This window comes from Cryptotermes secundus, unplaced genomic scaffold, assembly GCF_002891405.2.
Source record: "Cryptotermes secundus unplaced genomic scaffold, Csec_1.0 scaffold94, whole genome shotgun sequence".
Classification (NCBI taxonomy): Eukaryota; Metazoa; Arthropoda; class Insecta; order Blattodea; family Kalotermitidae; genus Cryptotermes; species Cryptotermes secundus.
The window spans coordinates 1,061,556-1,084,829 of record NW_019737391.1 but is presented as its reverse complement, the minus strand read 5'-3'; the positions used below and the strand labels follow the sequence as shown (position 1 = coordinate 1,084,829).

Genomic DNA, 23,274 nt, shown 5'->3' with positions numbered 1-23,274 from the left:
CTTAACAAAAAAAAAATCACATAGTACAGAGCTTGGAGAAGGTGTAAAATACTGCTAGAGGCAAGCACTAAATTACAGAGTTTAAAAAGAAAAAAGCACGCAAACACCAAATTTGTCTACCGTCACATTGCATTAACATTAGGTACACACAACAGTTACGTAAACAGACGCGTCACCCCCCCCCTCATCATTTACCTCTGTTAAACTTGGTTCACACCCATTTGGAGACCAGGGCTGCTTGAAACATTAGCAACAAAGAGAGCTAAAGGAGAAGAGAATATTGTCAATATTTGACTTTACCGCCCCTTTAAACTCCTGTTCTTAACAAGCTAAATAAATCGGCCTCTTTCCTCTGCGTGTCTGTGTGTGAAACAAAACTGCGTAAAGCAAGGCTACACAGCAGGGCAGAGTGAAGTAATTTCGCCATGAATTTATGCATGCACACGCTGAGCAGAGTCTATATGGCCGCACACCAGAGACCGCATGCAGAAGAGTTACTCTCCCTTGTCTGTGAATTTCACTTTCAACAATCCGAAACCTGATTTTCTACTGTTATCAGTGGCGTGCAGTGTCATTTTCCTGCCGCCATAAAACACTTTCGATTACCTTTACTGCTTTACTTTCATCATATACATGCGTATGTAGGTCTACAAGTGCATGTATGTCTCGAATTTCAAAAAAAAAAAATTGAGCAGGGTCCGTCAATCTTCACAAGAATATAACCAAAATGAAGGCATGTAAGGGCGTGAAACTTGAAGAGTTCTGTATTCTGGGGTATAACACCTTTGTGACCTCAGCGAGTACCTCATATTCAACATTTTGACACTGTTTCGAAATGTTCTTGTATAAACCCCATGGGGCCTGTCTATATTAGAGGATATTTTGCATAAAAATAAGTCATCATAAAAAACAAACAAAAACTCCTGGGACACATTTATGTTAGTATACCGCTGAATTAAGCTGCGCCAACATTGTCCCTTCAAACAAAACAGGTTTCAAATGTAAGGAACAAAAGAGACCAAAAAAAAAAAAAAGGATAAACATTTTAGGTCGTGCGAAGTCCTGAACATTCGTTAATTTCTGATACAATGTATGGTCATTGTAACTTTTACATTTATTTTTATATAAATTTCTATATATGATGTAATGTAACGGCCATATAATAGATCTCAAGTTACGCAATTTCCGGTTGCCACGGCAATGAAGCGTCAACGGCTAAAACTTTGCATAAAAGTAAGTCATATAATAGGTCATAAATCAGCGACAATCGTTCGTTTCAGTGTATCGTGTCTATTCTGTGAGAACTAATAATATTTTGATGTACATATGTGAACTGTAGTAAAGTACATAGCTTTATAACTTTTACTCTTCGCAAAGTAAAATTACTATAGAACGATGAAGTCAGGGAGGATGAGTTTGGTAGGACATGCAGCACGAATGGGGGTGATGATGAATGCATATAGGATATTGGTGGGAACGTCAGAAGGAAAGAGACCAGCGGGAAGGCCAAGGCGTAAGTGGGTGGACAATATTAAAATGGATCTCAGAGATATAAGACTGGATTTATCTGGCTCAGGATAGGGACCTGTGGAGGGCTCTTGCGAACACGGTAATGAACCTTTGGGTTCTATAAAAATGCTTGAAAATTGAGTAGCTGCACAATTGGCAGCTTCTGAAGAAGGGCTCAGCTTCATGAGTAGAGTGAGCGACTAAAGTTCATAGTGGAAACGGTTCACGATTGAATATTTGTGTTATCCGTGAAAAATGGCTTTAAACATCAGCCTCGACGCATTATTCCATAAAATGTAGGGCTTAAAAGGAACATGGGCGGAAGCAAAAGAAATCAATAGTATGAGTAGGGGGTTCCCCGTGGCATTCTCAACGTGCGTTGCATTAGTAAAATATTATTCGCCTACCTCCTCTTGGCCTATGAGTATCACCAAGATTCTCTTACGAACAGGAGCACCAATGCTAACGGAAGATATAACTAATAACCAAGTCTGATTCCGTGAACAACAAATAATACGTTGTGCTACTCGCTGATCCATTGGATGAATATAATTTTAGACACTGTCCACTGTCTGAGGTATATTTCATAAACACAACTTTTCTGGAGTCGGCTTTACAACCGTCTTCAGGTAAGTAAGTGTCGTTACATTGATAGATACAGAGACTGGCTATGGTCTCAACGACCGAGGGTTCGAAATTCGAGTCCCAATTTGGGCAAGAATCTAGACCGGTTCTAGGGCCCACCCAGCCTCCTATCCTATGGGTACCGAGGGCTCTATCCCTGGTGGTAAAGCGGCTGGGGCGTTAAGCTGACTAATCACCTCTAATTAGTGCTAAAGTCCAGAAAACGAGGATCTATACATCCTCTCCCCATACATATTCATGGCATAGTGCTTTATTAGTTAAGCACAGGGACAACTTTACCTTACACTGACAGAGTTTTTATCGTATATTTTTTATTCTGACACCAGTGGCGACAATTGGGGTCACAGCCCGAAAACTTCTGCATATAACTATTATGTCCCGATGATTTGGCCACAATTCGTCTCATCTTCATTCATTCAGACAGTTTCTGATAAATATCCGAGGTCTTAAACGAATCTTGCACCATAGTTGCACGGCACTCAAAGAGTTGCGAGACACAAAAATTTGGCGCCGGAAACAAGTCTCACTGTGCTCACGAGGGCCAGCAAAACAATTTACCCGACGGACCGACTCTTGCGGCTGTGGCCTGGCCGAAGCGACCGATACTGTACAGAAATAAACTTAAATATAGTTTGAACTGGCTCATCCTGGTCCGTCACACTAGTAGTAGTATAAAATGACTCTCAACACCATCCAGTGAGACTGATTAATAAAAGGTGTATTTAAATTTTTCATTTTCCTTGACATGTTTCGGTCGGATTGACCATCTTCAGAAGGATGGATTGCACAAAATAATCTTCCATAACTGTCTCCCTACTTGTGTTCTGCCGACCACCAATGAAGTACAATATTGTAGTTCACAAAATATTAAGAAGACGTACTGCTGAGATAAGACGTGATATTGATATATAACGGCAGAAAGGGATAATTCTTTATTTAAAACTCTTCTGTTCCAGCTGGAGGATACTGTTTATACGTAAACGGAGGAAGTCATAAAAGAACATATATTGGAAGTTATCCAAGACACGTCTCGGAGAGTTTTCTCAGTCACAACATATATGGAACATATGTTACACAATATAATCATCTAAAAGAAGAACAAACAATGACAAGTTTTCATTGCCACGCCAGCTGGTGTTATCCCTCGCTGTCCACTTTGTCTTGCGCCATCTTACAGAGAGAAAGCACATCACAAGTTGGAAGGGAGGAAAGGATAACATGGGAAAGGTGGAGACTATGATATTTAATCAATTTAGCCTCGCCTGCTTGTCTTACTTCTTTCAGAATTTCATTCTATTCCAACATGTCAATTTGAGATAAGTTCCATTTGTATCCCACATTAGCCCAGCAAATATTTTATGACTCGGTTTCAAGACTTGCTTTTCTTGATTATGGTAATGCTTGTAACCCAACTGAGATACAGGTTTGTTATATTTTTTTGCTTTCTTTTCGGACTCTTAACACACGTAAAACTTATATCTGATAGTCTTTCGCCATGTAGAAAACAATATCGAATGGAAGTTGGTTATACATTTATATGTTTCCTTTGCGTCCTCGGGTAAAACCTATTCAGTTGTGCCCAAATGAGGTTTTACCTGAAGACGGAGATAAAATCGTCTTCGAAACGTTAAGTTTTGAAAAACAAACAGGACGGTGTTTTAGACAAAGACATAACGATGAATAATGTCCAGAAACAAACACCACAAGGCCACGCCATAGCTCAAGCGGTTAGTCGCAATAATAAAAAAAAAACCAACACCACAACTCTTAGATCTTATCCAAACAAGTAGCTTGAAATAGGTTCATAAACAGAAACGGATTCTAAATAGCTATACGAGACCAGTCGATATAAACACGAAATCTCTCTAAAACTAAATTCCATGGCTTTAGTCCGAAAGCGAATTATACCGACCGAGCGACCGCCGCTTGTCGGCGAAGTTAGTGCCAACTTTAGTGGATAGAGGGTGTCGCGTGGTCAGCGCAACGAATCCCCACGGTCGTTAATCTCGGTTTTCTAGACCGGATCCGCTATTTCCTTGAAATAGCTCCTCAATTATCTTCACGATGCTGAGTGCATCCCGTTCGAGACCCACTACTTCTCAGAAAATCTGGTAGCACCGGGAATCGAACCCGGGATCTCTGGACCTGTATCCAGGGACTCTGACCACTAGACCACAGAGATGCAATAAAATTACAGAATAATTCCTGAAAACAACCGTGAATCAACAAAGTCTGATAACACTCAGCATTAACTGGCGGGCTTAGATTACTTTCAGTAATAGTTTATTCAGGAAACAGTATCCATGAATCCAATCACTTGCAAGTTAACGTATCGTTGAACAAAACAGGTGAATGTTTATGTTCGAAGAATACATCAAAGTGACAAATTGGGAATTAAAATACATAATCAGTGGACAAATTATTCACCTTAAATGTTTATAAATGAGCTCTAATAGCTACATCGGCACAGCGACTAGGCTACAGGAATGGGCGATCAAGAAATCAGGGTTCGATAGCCAATAGGGAAAATGATATTTCTGTACTCCAAAGCGTCCAGACCGGCTCTGGGGCCCAACCAGCCTCCTGTCAAATATGTACCGGCAGCTTCTTTCTCCCAGGTGTAAAGAGTCCATGGCATGAGCCATATCACTCACCTCCACCTAGTGCATGGAGCTATACCTCCACTCCCCAATATGTTTTCATGGCTTGTGTTTAATTAAGCGCAGGGATAACTTTAAACTCCGTTTTTGCAATTATTTTGCACATAATCGGCAACCCCTTCAAGAAAATATTCTAAAAAAAAAAAATCAGAATACGATGAACATCACAAATTGTAAGTTACTTCCCCGAACAGCAAAAACGGACACTGACGTGCGCCAGTCCTAATATTGTCAATATTAATAAATAAACGAACGAGTAAGCGTAATAGATATTTCTGTGTCTGTGTCAGTGTTGCTTTATGACCGGTGGGTTTATCGCCAATCAGTTCGTCTTGACAACAAGCTCTTTGAAACTCACAACCGGTGATTTTTTCAACTGAACTCTATTTCCTATTTAAATAAACACGAGACTGAGTGCGATTATGTATATTATCAATATTCAGAAAATTCTAAACTCATGCTTCCAGCATACAAATATTACAATGCTTAGATAGTGATATAACCAATTCTATCTATAATAAATTTATATCTAGGCAGTAGGCTGATCCTGCAACATTCGTTTTACAAGGCTGCATACTGAGTTGTGCAGCAGTCATTTCTGAGACCAACTCCAAAATGGATACAAAGATATACCAGCAGTTTTATATATGTGTCCCAGCCATATAATACATACACATAACTTGTAACCATGTTACATACATTGACTGTATACTTAACTATAAAGTATACCATACATGACAGGTAGCTGTGTTCTTAGACTACACATACTGAACTCCAGCCAGTGGGAGGATTAAGCTCCCTGTCTACACGAGCGCACAAAGTACATCAATTGCAAGGAACGTACTTTATGATGGACGTTGCTGAGGACACCACACAGTTGCAGAATGCGGTGCGTAGTTTGTTGTCTGCAATGGAGCCAGAAGAAAGCGTAGCATTCGCCTCTCTTGTGTATTTCTACAATGGACAGCATTTTGTGCGCTCGTGTAGCCCCAGCCTAAGAGAAGCAAACAAGTTATGCAATCACAATGGTGATGTCAAGAACAAGCGGCTGTGTTACCAAGAGAATCTCTTGCACCAGACACCACACTAATGGTCACAAAGCCCACTTCTAGGCCCTTTTATAAGTCTCTGTTCTTGGACACAGAACCAGACTTGATTACAAACTTCAGCATGCATTTCATTACATACTTCATTACTCTTAATCCACATTAATACCCATGGCTACAAGAATCAGACATCAGTGATGACTGCTTCAATATAATCACATACAATCATGAAGGGAAACAGGGTGATTCTCATTTTAAATACCAAGCAGCAACACTGGAAGATGTTCTGCAAGTGCAAACGCAACCCTATACATTAAGCTTAATTCAGAATATGGTATCAAATGCTGCCTGAAAAACTCAGTCTCTTTAATCCTTAATTTTGTCCATATACACAAGGTCATTACAGGCATAAAAATGGTATTCCATCAAAAATATGTAATGGATTCCTGGATTTCTATGAATACAAGTAAACAGAATAAGTTGTCTCCATGTGTATGAGATAACTTGTTTTGTATACTAACTCCTGACTGCAATTAGCATTACTTGTGATGACAAGTCTTGGGAATGACATACAGTTTCACTCACAAATATGGTTCCCTCGACCACTTATTTTGATGCTATATTTTAATTACTTTGGGAATGTTTCTGTCTTAACATGTCACTTCTTGTGAAAAATTTCTGAATACACACTGGGTAAAAGAATGGTCTTCCCAAGTTTTTCCTCTTATGCGCAATCAAGTCAGACAGTCCTCTGATTTTTATGGAATGACAAATTATGCCACTTGAGTGTTTTCTTCGCCTTAAATCCCTTACCACAAGTCAGGCAATTAAATAACCGGTTTTCACTATGACATCTTGTATGTATATGCAAGGCACTGACAGTAGAAAATGTTTCAGAACATTGTTCACAACCAAATGGTTCATAATTGTAACCACTGTGACACTCCTTCATGTGCTTCACCATGTTATTTATTCCAGTTACACCCTGGGCACAAAGTGGACATTTACAACGCTGCTGTCGACTATATATTTTTGCTGCCAATGTAATTTCTCCTTGAGTGTGTTCCTTTGATCGATGTTCTCTAACCATCTCATCAGTCAGAAAAGTCTCATTGCAAACAATACAAATAGGCTGTTTACAATATATCCTACGATGGCTTCTCATGTTTCGTATATTAGAATACGCTCTAAAACAGATCACACACCTGTAATATTGCAGCTTAGAGTGACATTCTTCATGTTCTACTAATGACTGTTTGAAATTGAATACCTTACCACATGTAATGCATTGGAACTTTTGATCTGCGTGAATAACCCTATGATGCTTCAATTTTCCAGCAGAAATAAAACATTTCCCGCACACATCACACTGAAAAGGTTTTTCACCAGTATGAGTTCGCAAGTGAATCTGAAGGCTAAAGGGAGTATACAGTATCTTTCCACACACCTCACATATCAGCTTTGTGTCTGTAAAATGCACCTTCTTGTGCTGTCTTAAGATAAACCTACCACTACATTTCTTATTACATATTTCACAAGCATAAATCCGTGGTTTATGAACATATTTATGGCTGTGTAACTGCATTGTGGTTCGGAAACATTTTCCACACACCTCACACATGAATGGTAACTCCTTGGTGTGAATACGTTTGTGGTCATCTAACTGCGCTGCAGATCTACACTTTTTCCTACAACATTCACATTCAAAAACTTTAGGATGGGTAAGTCTATGGGCATTTAGAGCTCCCTTTGTTGTGAACATTTCCTCACACTCACCACATACATACTTATACTTTCCTACCTTCCGTTCCTTTATGTCACATGCACCTGAGGTGTCAACAAAACTCTCTGATTCACCTTGTGGAAAACTTCCTTGAAGGACTGCCTCACCACGAGTGGCTGAAATAGCATATTCTTCAAGATTTAATGACAAATCACCTCCAGTATTTAAGGTCATCTGCTTGCCTTCAAGAAAATCATCTTTAGAGCTCAGTGTAACTCTACAAAGGCCTTCAGAAGGGACCTCAGACACTAACTGTATTCCATCTTCAAACACTAACTGTTCTTCAGCATCAGGCACTATCTGCTCTTCAGTCTCAGAAACTAACTGCTCTTCAGTCTCAGGTAGAAAATGCTCTTCAGGGTAATCAGACATGGCCAATGGAATATCTGTGAACTGAATTCCTGGTGACCTTGCAAATCCACAGCTTTCTTGGAGCTTGTTATATGCTTCAACAAAATCTACTTTTATTTTAGTACAAGTATATAGCTTGTTTGTACAAGGCCGGCATATATGTTGCGGAAGTCCATCATCCAAGGCAACCTACAAAAAATTACATTAATACTTACACAATTATGAGAAACAAATATTACTCACTACAGCAGAACTCCCATTAATACTCCTTAATATATTCCTTTTACCTTATGTAACACTCAATTTCAATGATCTGAAGTCAATAATCATTCCTTTTCCTTTATGTTACATTCAATTGCAATGATTCAAAGTCAATAATCTAAGCGAAACAGTTCCTCAATTTAGTGCCCAAATCCAGTAATCCCCAAAGAAGCCAAAAATGGGAGGTTCACTGTATATCTGAAAATTACACATCTCGGTGCTAATGAGTGTATTTATAAATTTTATGCCAGGCACCCTCACTTATACTTTGTTGAGTACATCATAAATAAATAAGAACCCCTTGTCTAATGATTCCAATTATGATGCAGTCCATGTTTTATCATTCCATTCTTGAGATACAATTTTAAGGGACATTGTAAGACTGAATGTTAAAGGAACCAGGACAGGAAATGTTGATCTTTATTATATATTTCTTCTTTTATTTGTTAATCAAAGGTATCCTCTTCAAGATAGTCTCCTTACAAGGAAACATGCAGATTTCAGTTGCTGAAGCATATTTAGTACTTTTATGACACTGTTTAATTGCCATGATGCATCTTGTATGATCTCTGGCACTTACGAAATCTCTGTTTTGTATACTTTCAAGTTCACATAACAGAAGAATATCATGAAGGGCTAAATACGGTATATGCAGCTGACATGAAGAAGTAGAGCATTGAGCATGGTCAAGAATTTCACTATGGTTAATGCTGGAACTGCTATGATGTAATATTTATAAATCAAACTTCCATTTTTCAGACCATTCTCACCAAATTTCATCCCTCTAAGCCCCTTCAAGATTTACTTGTCTCACCATGTCAAACAAAACATTTCACACAAGACCTTGGTTGTCAATAACCATCATATCGAACATTACTTTCAAGCCCAATCATGGCAGTCTTGCTTCCATTCATCAAAGTGAAGATCAAGCATCCTTTTGCGATGACTACTGTTTAGTCTTGAAAGCAACATTACAAACGTAGAATAAAATATTGGTAATTTTTTTGCATAATAGAGTTCACAATATATGACAAATTCGATGCTCTTTCTGCTCTACACTTAGTGCTTGTAGATCACAATTTTCAGATTCCAAAACTGGAAGTCTGAATAATTTTATACATACAGTGCGTAACTCAAATTCAGTACAATATAGTTCACAAAGTAGTTATATTATCAGTGAGTACAAACTTCCAGTGGTTATGATTCTGTTCCAGAAATTGAAGACATCCATCCTCTGAATGGAATTTAATGGTGTGTGAATAAATGTATTGGTATATTTTATGGTTACTTCAAAATGTTATAGAACAGAAGGCATACCTCAACCACAATGGCACTAACACACTCCATACACAAAGAGATGCATCCAAAATACCATTCTCCAACAGCTGCAACCTCCTGCAAGCATTTGCACAGTTTGGACTATTTCTAGAAAGAACCATACATGACCTTCTTCCCCACAGAGACTAAAATCATAACGTGCATGGCTAGGAGTGAGTACCTGGGGAATTACTACAGTAAGTTGCTCTGTGATATGATGCTATAGAAATAGTAACTCATGTGCTGTGGTACCCACATCTTGCAACACTTCATACAAACTGCATCCAGCAAAGAAGCTCATTTTTTATGCCTTTCCTTCTTGACCACAGCACTCTAAGAAATAAACTCATACTTCATGATGCCCTAGCATCCAAAACCACTTGTAATATTATCTTCCCATACCAGCAGTACTGCCAGAATTTCATGACTTAACAATAACAGGGACTTCCACACAAACAGTAATGTAGTTTACTCTGGACTTCATTCAGGAAACACCAGAGTGTGTCATGTATTACAATCTTGCAGACAAATTATAAACCTTCATCTACTGTATTGACAAACTCATCACTGACCTTCAAGCAGTTTTCACACCGTTCTTGTGTCAGTGATGTTGCTATATAAGGCTAATGCAACGCATTTCTTGATCCTTACTGGGAATGGTGTTGAAATTCTGACTTCTCCGCACCCATGTCTACCATCTGATAACATACAGAGCAAACACAGTCTTGCACTGGCTTCCCACTGTTCTCAAACTGTTAATGATGCATGCCATCCACAGCATGGGTCACCTTCCAATTTAGAACTGTCTTTGTACCTACAATGCCATTAACATAAATTTGTCTGCCATAATCTGTTCAAAGAATAAGACACATTTCCAACATAAATTTTCTCAGTTACTGACAAAATTTTTATACCAACTCACTGCTCAAGGTGATCTATTTATTACCCCACTTCAGCACCTTCCAAACAAAATGAATGGGCTCTCCTCTGGTACCTATCTGCTATTCTATCACCAACTGAAAAATTATGCTTCCGCGATGAAGGAAGCCTACACATCTCGGCATGCACAAGCTGTCTCCTGCATACAAGCCACAATATGAAACCCCATTTAAGGTTCCTTTGGGCAGCAGTGGGTTTGAACACCAAATTGAGAAAGATTTCTTGACTTTGGATCGCTGAACTTGAATATTATATGTAGAAAAACCTAAAACGTATGAATGTTAAATTGAGGTTCCATTATTTGCTCTGTCCTGATAGTTCTGAAGCTGCAATTATTAATACCTTCACTGGTGGCCTTTTAAACTCAGATCTAATTTTAAATGTGCATGGTTTTAAGCGCTGGGTGCTGCACTGCCTGATGAAAAAATATTTCACAAATGCCAGAAAAGAAAAATTAAGTTTTCACACTACCTTCGGCAGATTTTAAGCATGTGATACCATGTGCATCAGCCCTCAAAATACACAGGAATCCCACAGAGAAGACACAGGAATCTGGTTTCCTTCTTGTTCTTCCTCAGATACACACACTGCAACATCTTCTCAAATATTCATCACTTTGGAGGAAGGAATCTGAATGAGTTTGTGATTTCTCTTCAGACAATATCTGGTGTCATTTTTAATCACTAGATGGCAGATCTCTTTCTTTCGCCTCTCTCCATCCCTTTCCTTTGTGTAGCATAGAAATTTTTTCATTGAGCTACTGCTCAGGTGACAGAGTACAGTATGGGCAATAATATAAACTTTCTTTAACAACTATCATGTTTCATATCATGATACAATAAGAAAGATGCTGAACTCCATGATCCACACCTTGAGAACAGGTGTGATAAATAATATATCTTGGCTCTACCTTTGTTTGCCTGCCATTTTGCCCAGACCTCTACAGTTTCTGCCATTAAATTTATATCACATACACCACATATATCTTGGAAGATGAGGACATGTACATGCTGCTTTCATCAAACGGTGGCCTCCTCCCCTGGTTTTTTATGCATTTTATATTCTTCAATACAAAAAACACAATTTCTAGAACAGTTCTACATAGTCTGATGTCCTTCATCACACTTTTCTAAGTTCGAAACAATTTCAGTATTTTTCATGGTAAAAATGACAGCACAATTGTTACAACCCACAACTAATACAACTAATTACTACTACATTTGTGTGTTATAAAAAGTCAGATGTAAGATGTTCCAGTTCTCAGGCAGGTTGTGGCAGCCTCGGAATATAAACTGCACTGCAGGATTGACAATAAAGGATCATATGGAGGATGATAGGCACTATTTGAAAATTCTTGCCAACCCAAGTTACCTGATGATTCAAAATTACTTCATTCACCTCTGATATTTCTCATAGACCTGACTCATGTTTATCAGAATCACTGTTATTCATAATCTCTGCAACTTCTGTTAGTGCTGCTAACACAAACAAGATACTGAACACCAAAGATCAGCATGGACGTCAAAAAACTGTTACATCTCTCACGTGAACTGCCTCGTTGTGTCATAAATACAAAATTAAAATAAAAAGGAAGAAAAAAACAGGCAGTTGGTAAAGCCTAGTCATGTAAATGACCCACTCATGAACCTCCACTCAGAGGTCATGTAATCTAATGCAATTTTAATTAAGTTGAAAGGAGACATACGCTAAATCAACTAAGTCAACATTGAAATTGTCTGAAAATCAATTTTAGCAGGGAATGCCTTAACAGCTAAAACTGCCTGGAAAATCTGTTCCCTATAGAGGCACACTTGTGCTTGAGTGACTATCACACATCTGTATTAAACAACTATAGTTTTCTTGGCAGAAAAGGATATACTTCAAGCTGGGTAGCAATCACAATAATACAGCATGGACAGAAAAGAATTTGTCAGTACTATGATGAAAATAACAGAGTTGAGGCTGGAAACACCACAACTCTCATGCAGTTATGTAGTGATACAATGGCTTCAAGAATAGAAAGCATATATAAACAACTCACCAAATCTGGAATTATTTCATTTAGCATACCCAGCCAGCCAACAATTGACTGCTTTGGATGTTCATCTGTAGACGCACAGAGTCGGCACAGTTGATTTGGTAGGTTTTCCCATGAATCTACTGCTACTGTACAGGGCTCGTTTGGAATAAACTTTACATCTCTGCATTCATCAGTGTCCCCATGATCAGATGTGATGTCACAAGTTTCAGTTCTATCTCTCTCATTCACTGCAGTGCCACCAACATGTGTCTCTGGTTCTCTACAGACATTCTGAAGATCAATTTCAATCCCATTTGAACTGCGGTGTTCAAATGAATCAGTTTCTGTCAAAACATCTTCTCCCGATTTAATGTCTTCCTGTACTGACATTCCCCCACATTCCTGAGCCTTCTGCTGTTGCTGTAATTCTCCTTCATTGCTATATTCACAGCTATGCAACTCACTGTCCACACTGGTCAAAAGCTGACTTCCGGTGTCCTCCTGGGTACCTAAATATAGCAAAAGAATTATGACAAATATTAATGACAATGCATCGGATCTGTGCAAATCAGAGTTTCTGAATCAGGGCAATAAAGAATGTTAGGTACATATATTATTATCACTTCACAGTATGTACTTCTGCTCTGAAGCAAAGGCAGGCATTTGGACAACAGAAGAAAATTGTTTCTGTGCGTAATCATCTAAAGAGTGATGGAAGACAAAGAAACGACAGTCAGACTGACTAGTTTGGGGTTGACTGAATGTCAACATAGACATACAACAAATACAGGGCAGATTTTTACTCTGTTGACTGGTTCCATGGCTCTGCGCTTCATGGTGACCGGTGCACTGTCGGCTGTGAGGTGCATGTGAATTTTGAAGATGAATCAATAAGCCTGTTGACTAATAACGTTTGAAATGAAGTAGTTACAATTCACAGATCATAAGAGGTACTGAAAATGCTGCCCCTCTACATGCAGATATCTTCCACACTTATATGTTTTGTTAAAAAACACAAATACAACAATCCTTGCACTTACAGTACCCCAGACACCAACTTTCACTGGATGGAGTAGGACATAGTGGGTTAGAACTGTGAACTACAGTAGCGACCAGTCTGCATATTTATGTGTACCTGCAAGTGAAACCACGCTTCATCAGAGAAGAATGTGAATTGTGAATCAATCTTGCCTTCAGTGACAGGCTGTAGAAACAACTCCAGAACTGAACCGTGCTAGCTGGATTGCACACCTGCAAGGCATGAATTAGTGTTGTTTTATAGGGTCTAATCATCAGCAATTGTGTTGCCTTCTTGCACTAGACTCTGACACTACTGTCTCTTGAGCTAGACGTTTCAGTGATTTGCTAGGTGTATGTTCAAGTCTGACCCCTGTGTCATCCAACTTCTCCTCAGTAAGCAATAACTTCATCAGCCATCAGGTATGCTAATTCATCAGCAAAATTTGCATGCTCCTAGTGGTGAGCAGCACAACAGTCACCATGAAGCACAGAGCCATGAACCGGTCAGCAAAGTTAAAGCACTTTTTGTATATACAAATACTTTCAATACTGATACTACTGCACACTTCCTTTACTCAATATGATACGCATAAACCACAGGGAAGACAATAGTTCAATACACCATCTTTACTGTCCATTTGCTACGTGGAAAACTGTTTTCACTAACCATCTCTTGAAAAGCTAACATCTGCTCACCTGGTCATGAAATTCCCAAAGTTTATGGAACCCAAAGGTTCACTATGCCATTCGAAGAGCCCAACCATCAGACTCCATCCTAAGCCAGGTGAATACACTATTGTGAGTTATTTAATGAAATTTATCCGGTCTATATAGTACTGAATAGTAAATGAACTGAAAAAAATTTGGAAGGAAACTGTCATGGCCTAATCAATGCATTATCCCACTTTGTGCATGGACTGAGGAAAATAATATAAAAAAATATCTCAGTAATAATCACTGGTGTCCTGGGCAAGATACAAACTAAGCACCTACCGACTACTAGACCAACCTCTTTTGCCTTGTATCTAGTGCACCCTCTCTCAGCCTACTGCATAACATTCATTAGAGAATTTTTTCCATCTACCCCTTAATTTCCAAAATAGGTGCCATCCTTCAATTTCTTCATAAAACTTCATATGTATGTCTCATCAGCCAATTATTGTTTGCACTTGGGACGGGGGGTGGTGTGTGTGTGTGTGTGTGTGTGTGTAACAGGTGGGGCATGTAGCACACATTGGGGTAATGAAAATGCATACAAATTGTTAATCAAAAAACCTAAAGGGAGGAGCCCATTTTTGAAACAAGAGCATAGATGGAGAGATAATATTAAAATGGATCTTATGAAATAGGCTGGGAGGATGCAACTGAACATATTAAGACAAATTCGTGGTGGAGCACAGTATATGAGACTTTTATATAGGTAGTGAATGATAATGTTTATCCTTCTCATTTTCCAATGTGAAACGAGGTCATCTCATACTCAAATTAATATGGTGTATATAACACACCACATCCTAAAAAGTACTATTGCTAGCACACAACCAGCAACAGGTATTATTTATTTCCATCACTGAAATCATAAAAAAAAAAATATTCATCCCTCCCAAACTTTTTCATTAAAACCTGCGTATGCTACCAGTCTGACTTCTTGTTTTATACACGCCAATACCTGTCTCTTCGCTAACATCAGTTCCTCTTGACTCTTCATCTTGTTCACTTGGCTGTGTAAACTTCTGGGTAGTATTGTACCTGCAATGAGACAAGCATAGTACTCATTTTGTGTGGTCACAATTAAAATATATGCATATAACACATGCAAAGTACAGGAGAGTTCATTAACAACAATCTCCACCCATGTCTAAAGCGGCCAGGGTGTGAAGCTGACCACTCACCTCCAACTAGTGCCAAGTTCAAGAAAATGTGAGTGAACATGTGAACATGTTACTTGGTGTGTGCTTCCCTGCTTCAAGCATTTCCACACACAGAAAAAGACAAAGAATTACATATATGCTAAAAAGAGCTCTTCTTGTTTTGGACATTGAATGAATCAAAGAGAACAATTTTCTAAAGGTGAGTAATTTCTATTAAAGAAATGTAGTCTTAAGCAGCTTGAGAAAGCCAGAAGGAAAGAGTCCACTGGGAAGACCAAGGCATAGGTGGGTGGACAATATTAAAACGGCTCTTAGAGAGACAGGATGGGATGGTATGAATTGGATTGATCTGGCTCATGATAGGGACCAGTGGAGGGCTCTTGTGAACACGGTAATGAACCTTTGGGTTCCATAAAATGCTGGGAAATTCTTGAGTAGCTGCAGAATTGGTGGCTACTCCAGAAGGCCTCAGCTCCATGAGTGAGTGAGTACGTAAGTAAGTAAGTACGTACGTAAGTAAGTCTAAGCAGCTTCGATAGCTAAAATTGTACTACACCAAAGCAACTGCTCCCAGCCTGTGTATGAATTACTGTTCACCAGTTGTCCTAAGCGACAGAGTCATTCACTACTTTACTGAGAGTTGCAAAACCTCCATGATGATCATACAGGTGTCAGCTTTCTGTTACTGGCGGTGGAGGTGAACTGCAAACAATCTTCAGCCATGCCAATAACCATTCAGATAGAAGAGAGAATAACACAACAAAACACTCAGCACACACTCTCAACCGAAGTAAGTGTAACACTTCACAAAAGATTCCTTTGTATTTTAAATAACATTCTTCAGTTTACATTTAGAAAGTGCCCATTACTTCAGAACACACTCATACCCATCCAAAACAGATGAAGAGGCAATTATTCTGAGTCATAAAAATGTAGTTTTAGTGCAAAACATGGGATAATATACATGGAGGGGGAGAGTAATTTGATCTCCTTTTTGTTTTATAAATTTCAAATGAAAAATAACTGACACAGAAATTTTTAATCAAAGCTATGCATCACAACCTTTAAAAGACTCAGAAGAACTAAGGTTGTGGAACGTGCCTGGGAACTTAAATCCTAGTGACCGTGGGGTTAATTTATTCTCATACTCATACAGGCACATTTCCTGCCTTCAAAATACTCTGTGAAATATAACATTACAGAATCTGGTAAATCATTATGCAGATTACCAACCTTTCCAACGATATAACTTTCTGGATTTGTGACTCTGTAACCACATCTTCAGTACTATCAGACGATGCTAAAAACAGTGTGGGTACAGCATTCCGATTGAGGCGCAACCTTTCAGGAGTATTATACTGGGAAGTTTCAAAATGACGCTGGCAGACAACCATGTCCTTGCTATACTTATATGCTTCTTCAACAACCAGTTTAGAATTATTTAAAGCTCGAACCCAAACTTCTGCTCTGAAAAGATAACTGATATTAATTAATCACGAAATTATCAACTATCTTTTATAAATATATAAACTCATGTTCTACTTGCCTTCTAACTAAATATGTGAGAAGGTTAGACTAGCAGTAATATTTTAGACTTAAATTCAAGACATGCTGAGTTTGAATCTCAGCTGGAACACCAACTATCCCAACTCAGATTTCCATGGCTTTCCTCAGTCCTCCAGGAAAATGCTAGGACAGTAGCTCAATTAAGTAATGACTGCTTCCTTCCCAATCCTTTCCAATTTATTATTCAGCAATCATCCAACCATTTTATGCTACATAGTCTGAGCCTCTGATGTTGCAAAATAACTCGTGTGCCCACATATATGCATGCACATGCACATGCACACACACAACTACACATGAAGCAGAGTAATTCTTGAGAACCTGTCAATCATCTAATAAAGAAATTTACTGCCTCTCATGCAACCCAAAAATTCATTACCATGTTCACAAGAGCTTGTTTTGACTTCATACCTTTATTTCTACAGTGTTACATGCAACAATTTATTAAAACTTAAGAAAGCCTAGTCACTTTAAAAAGTTTTCACAACATGTTTCCGCCATAGTGATCATCACCAGGTGTTAAAAAGTTGTGACTGAGGAATCTGCTGTCTTTCTGTGTTGATGTTTATTTGTTGATATATGGTTTCCCTAGTGCATGTGTGCCTGTAACAAATGTAAATTCTTCTATTGGAATTTATTTTTATGAAGTTTTCTTGTATAATTTTACTTGTTTGCGTACTTACATTCCTCCTCCCTATGTTATGTTCCCCACCATATTGTGTTCCTTGTCCTGTTTTCAACTGCTTGTTGAGTTGGACTGGTTCTTATTTTTATGTTTATTTGTCACTATTTGGTGTTCAGGTCTTGTATAACCTCGAATAGTGGGTTATATGTGTCAATTCACGTGTCGTTCACGTGTAAAGAAGCACAAATAAAAGTGGCATTCCAAACAAAAAACATAATACAAAACCTAATAAAACCCCAGCCACCAAGAGACAAGTACAAAAGAAGTGGTGTGTACAAAATGAGATGTATGGATTGCCCACTAAAATATATGGGGCAAACATGCTGAACATTCCAGACCTGATATAAAGAACAAACACAGGCTACAAGGAACAACATAAGATCCAGTCCAACTTAACAAGCAGTTGAAAACAAGAGAAGGAACTTAACACAGAAAGGAGGAATGTAAGTATACAATTAAAATTAAACAAGAAAACTTTACAAACATAAAATCTAATAGAAGAATTACACTTGTTATGGACACATATGAGCACTTGGGGAACCATATATCAACCACTAATCAATGCAGAAAGACAGCAGTTTCCTCACCCACAAGTTTTAACACCTGATGATAACTACTCTGATCAAAACACACCGTGAAAACTTTTAAAGTAACTGGCTTTTATTAAGTTTTAATAAATTGTTGCACATAAGACTGTAGAATTAAAAACACTAAATGAAAAGTGCAAAAGAATGATACAATATAATATTAGCTTGTTTTGAAAGACAAGCCTCCAGCTGCAAGTTCATGACTTCTTCTGTTTTAAGTCTGCAAGTGCCTGCTGTTAGAGGTCACTTTCTATAAGCCATAAAATGTCTAATGCTGCTGACATCAATGGTTTCCACAAACAGTCTTCCAATAATTCAGGAACTGGCCACCGATTTTTGGGAGCAATTATGACAGTAAACTTGGTATTTTCTCCAGTTTGAGTACCCCATACACGCACGCGAGTCTTTACCATTAGCATCAATGTTAAAGAGCTTTGGAACAAAAAAATACCTTATTTACTCTAACTGTCCCTTACAGTTCATGGGGTATCAAATTTGCAAATTTTCCGCTTTAAATGGTAATTTCTAAGCATTAGGAAAAAGGCGAGAATTTAAATTTTGCCTTATGCAAAGTCAAAGTCAAAGTTAAATTGCGACTGACGGTCAGTCAGTAAGTCTCGGTGTCGAGCCCCCTCCTACCACTCACAGGGTCACGGTGGAGGTATTCGACCCCGCCTCCAGATGGGGTCCTTACGCAAGTAGTTAAAATTGTGTGGAAACCACCCACAATGAATCGAGAGCTAGCCAATCACAGGCTAAGAACCGGCCGTTGCTTAGCATTGGCTGGTTCCTAGCCTGTGATTGGCTAGCTCTCCATTCACTGTGGGTGGTTCCCACACCTCCTACCAAATAATAAAACGCCACTGAAATATAATTATCGTAACTGAAAAAACGACAGACCCGACATCTCGTCAGAGAGGCCGCCCCAAATGAACAGGACAGTAACTTTCATATAAACAAAAAAAAAATCTGGTCATGAGCCCCAATCGGAGCTCGACACCAAGACAGACTGACTGACCGTCAGTCGCGATGTGACTTTGACTTTGATATACAAAAGACAGACCCGTCCTCTCGTCAGAGAAGGCGCCCCACAGAAACAAGACCGTAACTGTCAAACGGTAATAATTAATATGTGGTCATGACCTGACTGACTGACCGTCAGTCGCGATGTGACTTTGACTTGATTATCGTAACCGAGGATAAATTAATTCTCTTAAATGGGTATTCCAGTAACTACTGAATGAACCGCTACAGATATAAGAGTGCGAAGTTGGCAGCATTATATTGTTATTAGTAATAATATAGGTTAATTTCGTCACAGCCAGTCACAAATAAAAACCAACATATTATACGACATACCGCCTCCGACTAGTGGGAAACCTGTGAAATGGCGTTCCCGCATGCCAAGGGGGCGAATCCTTCCGATTGGTCCATCCACAGACACAGCACCTCATCCTAACCATTTTGTATTGGAAGAAGCAATACATGAATTACAACACGGTCAGCATCCACACGTAACTTAATACTCAAAGTACACCAGAAAATAAAATTTTTCGATATCAAAACTAACGCCTACCTCAAACCTATTAAACGCCAACATTTACCATGATTAGAACGATTATTACCGATTATAACCACGGATAACTAAAGACACGATAGCACGGAACATTGAACAACTTTTCTTCTTCAGCTGTATTGCTGTTGGGTCACACAGCCGATTCTGCGACATCTTTCGTTAAAAATTTAAATTATTTGCGTATATTTCGTTCAAGTAACAGCGGTAAAAGCCGTCCAGACTGGTCCAGACCGTATGATGTTGAGGTTGAAGGAGGTGACCTACACATGCGAAACATTTAAAGAACCCCCCCCCCCGGACCACATCTTCTGGCGAGGTCAAAGGTTAACAAAAGTAAGAAAGAACCTTACCAAAGGATTTCTGAATGATGGAATGTGCTTTCCCCGTGACATGATTCTGATGACCCAAGTGATGTACCAATCCGTTTCAGAGCCATATCATTTTCTTGGACCTTCCTAATGGCATATTCTTAACAAAGCTGAAAAGCAATTCCAAGAAATGTCTCCTTGTTTTGGACCATTCTAAATAGGAGATGTATACTGACTATACTACTGATTTCATTCAAACACATTTTCATTAGCCTGTTTGGTTCCAGAGATATCAAGTACTAAACTCAATGAGAATATGGTACAGTATTCCCGTCTGAATTGAAAGATAGGTCTCTTGACATCTATAGAGAGCTGATGTACTGTCTCATTGTACTCCCATTTTCCATCCAGTATCTGATCAGTAGTTAATCTACGAGTATTAAATCCAGACTCAATGATGTCTCCAAGTAACGTGTGTTCTTCCATCTTAGTTTCCTTCAAGAAGTAAGCTTATGAAATGCAGCCCCCAAACTATTACAGTATTTTAACCAGCTAATTTCCATGAAATTCTGTGCAAACATTATGCAATTTGGGACCCACCCCTATCTCATTATATTTCCTAAAACTGGTAAAAACATGTACTTGTGAAGCAACAGTAATACTAGCACACCTTAATCTAGGGTCCTGAAATTATGCTAGGAATAATGAAAAATGTCAAGTGTTTCTCTGCATACAAAGGAATCTAGTAACGAGCACAGCATTTTCATGCTGCTGCAAATTTATGCATAAAAATGAAAAGGCAAAATTTGTAGCACTGGTAAGATACGTAAATACACACCCATTCTATTTGGTTCATGAATTCCTGTTATCTAAAAATAGCTCATATGTGGAATTATCTGAAGCAATGAATAACTTATACAAACCCTCTGCATATTTTATGTGAAACCTTTAATTGCACTGCATATGTATGTTTTGTGTTTTTGAATTACTTGACATCCTATGGTAATTTTTAACTAATTTTAGATCCATGTAAAATCATAGGTGTACTAGTGCATATAAATACAGCCATTATGATTACCATTATTAATCCCTCCTTCCAGAATGAATGGATGACTCAATTACCAAAAAATAGTCTATAAACTCACTCTTCATTCATACAAAGCTTTGTGACTGGTTTAGAAGAACTGTTTGGAATATTAGAAATGACATTCATGCCTCCTCCTCCTCCTCACTTCATTCTTCCTCTTGCAGAAGTCACAACATCAATCCTTCCTATGAATTGCCAGGCTGATGAAAATCAAATTTCCTCTAAACTTAATAAGGGATATTTCAAGTCAGATGTCTTCCTACAGACTTTTCTTGGGGTGATTTCAGTCAAATATCCCAATTCCTACGTTAAATATCATATGCACTGCATATTACTGGTCTACTCATTCCTGATGACAAATGACGGCCAACAATGGGGGAATGGATCTTCACACAACCTACCCCCCCTCATATGAAAAGTGGAAGAAGCCACCATCCATTTCATTATTCAGCCAGACAGTACAAGTATTCATTTTCACAAGACTCAATTTATTTGAACTAGAAACCAATGCAGAGGGAGCTATTATCATTGAGTCAGTAAGGTGCTGGTGAGATTAATTCTAGGCAGAGACATGGGAAATCCTCTTCTCCACCGCTTCCATAAAATTCTATCCAATTCTCATCCAGCAGCAGAATATACCAGTCAGTTCCACCCAGTGAAAGGATTTAAAATGTCTTCCCCCCCCCCCATGACTCCTATACACTATCAAGGCACAATACCCAGCACATGATTGAACTATACTTCACTTATACTGTATAAACCAATGCAAGACTACACCAACTACTATTACAGGAAATGTGCATGTAATGACAATGATAAATGAAACTGAATACTGGGCTCAAAACAGCAAAATGCACTGTTGCAGTACAATTTCTCTAAATTCGCCATTTGACTGACTGTGCATTAGATATAACTTCTTGTTCTGTGCTTAAGTATGACGTCATGAAGCTATATTCAAATGAAAGTACAGTTTGGTGGATTCTTGAACCATAGCAATAGATGAAAGTGAAATCTGTTTACTTTGCCCATGACAGGAAGAAGGAATTTCACCTCGTTCAGTAAAGCATTGTCTTCCCCCTTCTTACAACCCCTTGACTCACAAGAACAGAACTACGTAACTCTTATGATCAGCCACAGAAATCACTCTCAGTTAGGCCTACAACACAATATGATTACAACATGAGACTGGAGCTCACACTTCTGCAAGTGGAATGCACTGATCACTATAGCTACATTCATAACGGGGTTATATTTGAAGGCATTACTGACCATCAAATACATGCAAAACTACTGTTTTCAAAGAAGACACAGGTTTCAGACATGAGACAGGGATGGGACATGACACGAAGTGTGTGATGGTTATTACAGTAATACCATTTGTCTATATATTCTTAGTTGAGCACGGAGTTCTGGAAAACTCACGATACATACATACCTTCAAATGCTTCAACCTGTATGGCAAGGTTCGCAGGAAAAACGTTAATTGTTATTAGTATTATGTAATGCAGGTGACTCAATTATCTGCATGCAGATTAATTTTAAAATCCCTTATGTATTGATTATGGCTTCCCCTTATGATTATTTGCTGCCCATAACATTTTCCAGTACCATGCACCTGTGATGCTTTCCAACTATCTGCAGTAGACTTTACACCATTTCACTCCTATACAAATATTCTGTTTTATTATTTCATTATTTTTCTTAAAGTCTACCAATGAACAAGGACTGCATTTTTCTCTTAGAAAGATACCTGTTTCACTGTTGTGACAGTATCACAACCAATAAATATGAATTAATATTAGGGTTGAAAGCAGCATGGGTAGTGGATATTTACAGATTTTTGGATTATCCATTCCTTTTAATTATCCATGCTGCTTACTCCCTCTGTTACTGCAGATAATCAAGGGTCAACTCACTTGTGTGTTGTGTGCGCATGCACGTAACTTACATAATATTGCATCATTTTAATTGTGTATTATACAGTTCCATTTCTGAACATATTTTACACCAGTATAAATTTTCATAATGTTCAATTTGGCACAT

At 38.5% G+C, this 23,274-nt stretch overlaps 1 protein-coding gene across 5 annotated transcripts; it reads right to left on the bottom strand.

Moving 5' to 3' along the window:
- Positions 1 to 6,205: 6,205 nt before the first annotated feature.
- Positions 6,206 to 19,942, bottom strand: LOC111870275 (zinc finger protein 229). 5 transcript variants are annotated; one of them, XM_023862406.2, is made up of 6 exons: positions 19,837 to 19,942; positions 19,620 to 19,715; positions 16,656 to 16,889; positions 15,221 to 15,300; positions 12,553 to 13,040; positions 6,206 to 8,183 (listed from the first exon to the last, which is right to left on the bottom strand). In XM_023862406.2, the coding sequence occupies exons 2-6, from the start codon at positions 19,712 to 19,714 to the stop codon at positions 6,600 to 6,602; spliced, it is 2,481 nt and encodes an 826-aa protein (XP_023718174.1). In that variant the 5' UTR covers position 19,715; positions 19,837 to 19,942; the 3' UTR covers positions 6,206 to 6,599. The 5 variants fall into 5 exon arrangements, 4 of the variants coding, with proteins under 4 accessions (XP_023718174.1, XP_023718175.1, XP_023718173.1 ...); XM_023862407.2 differs by having other exon boundaries at positions 16,656 to 16,884; XR_002843822.2 differs by lacking the exon at positions 19,837 to 19,942 and adding an exon at positions 10,145 to 10,270 and having other exon boundaries at positions 8,101 to 8,183; positions 19,620 to 19,830.
- Positions 19,943 to 23,274: the final 3,332 nt, after the last annotated feature.

Bases quoted from the DNA above. Each gene is read 5' to 3' on its own strand.
- LOC111870275 (XM_023862405.2), bottom strand. From the start codon at position 19,747: ATGTATTGCTTCTTCCAATACAAAATGGTTAGGATGAGGTGCTGTGTC. The intron at 16,890-19,619 runs GTATGTCGTATA...TTATCTTTTCAG, and splicing joins TTTCCCACTAGTCGGAGGCG to AGCAGAAGTTTGGGTTCGAG. The intron at 8,184-12,552 runs GTGAGTTGTTTA...AATTTTTTGTAG, and splicing joins ATGAAATAATTCCAGATTTG to GTTGCCTTGGATGATGGACT.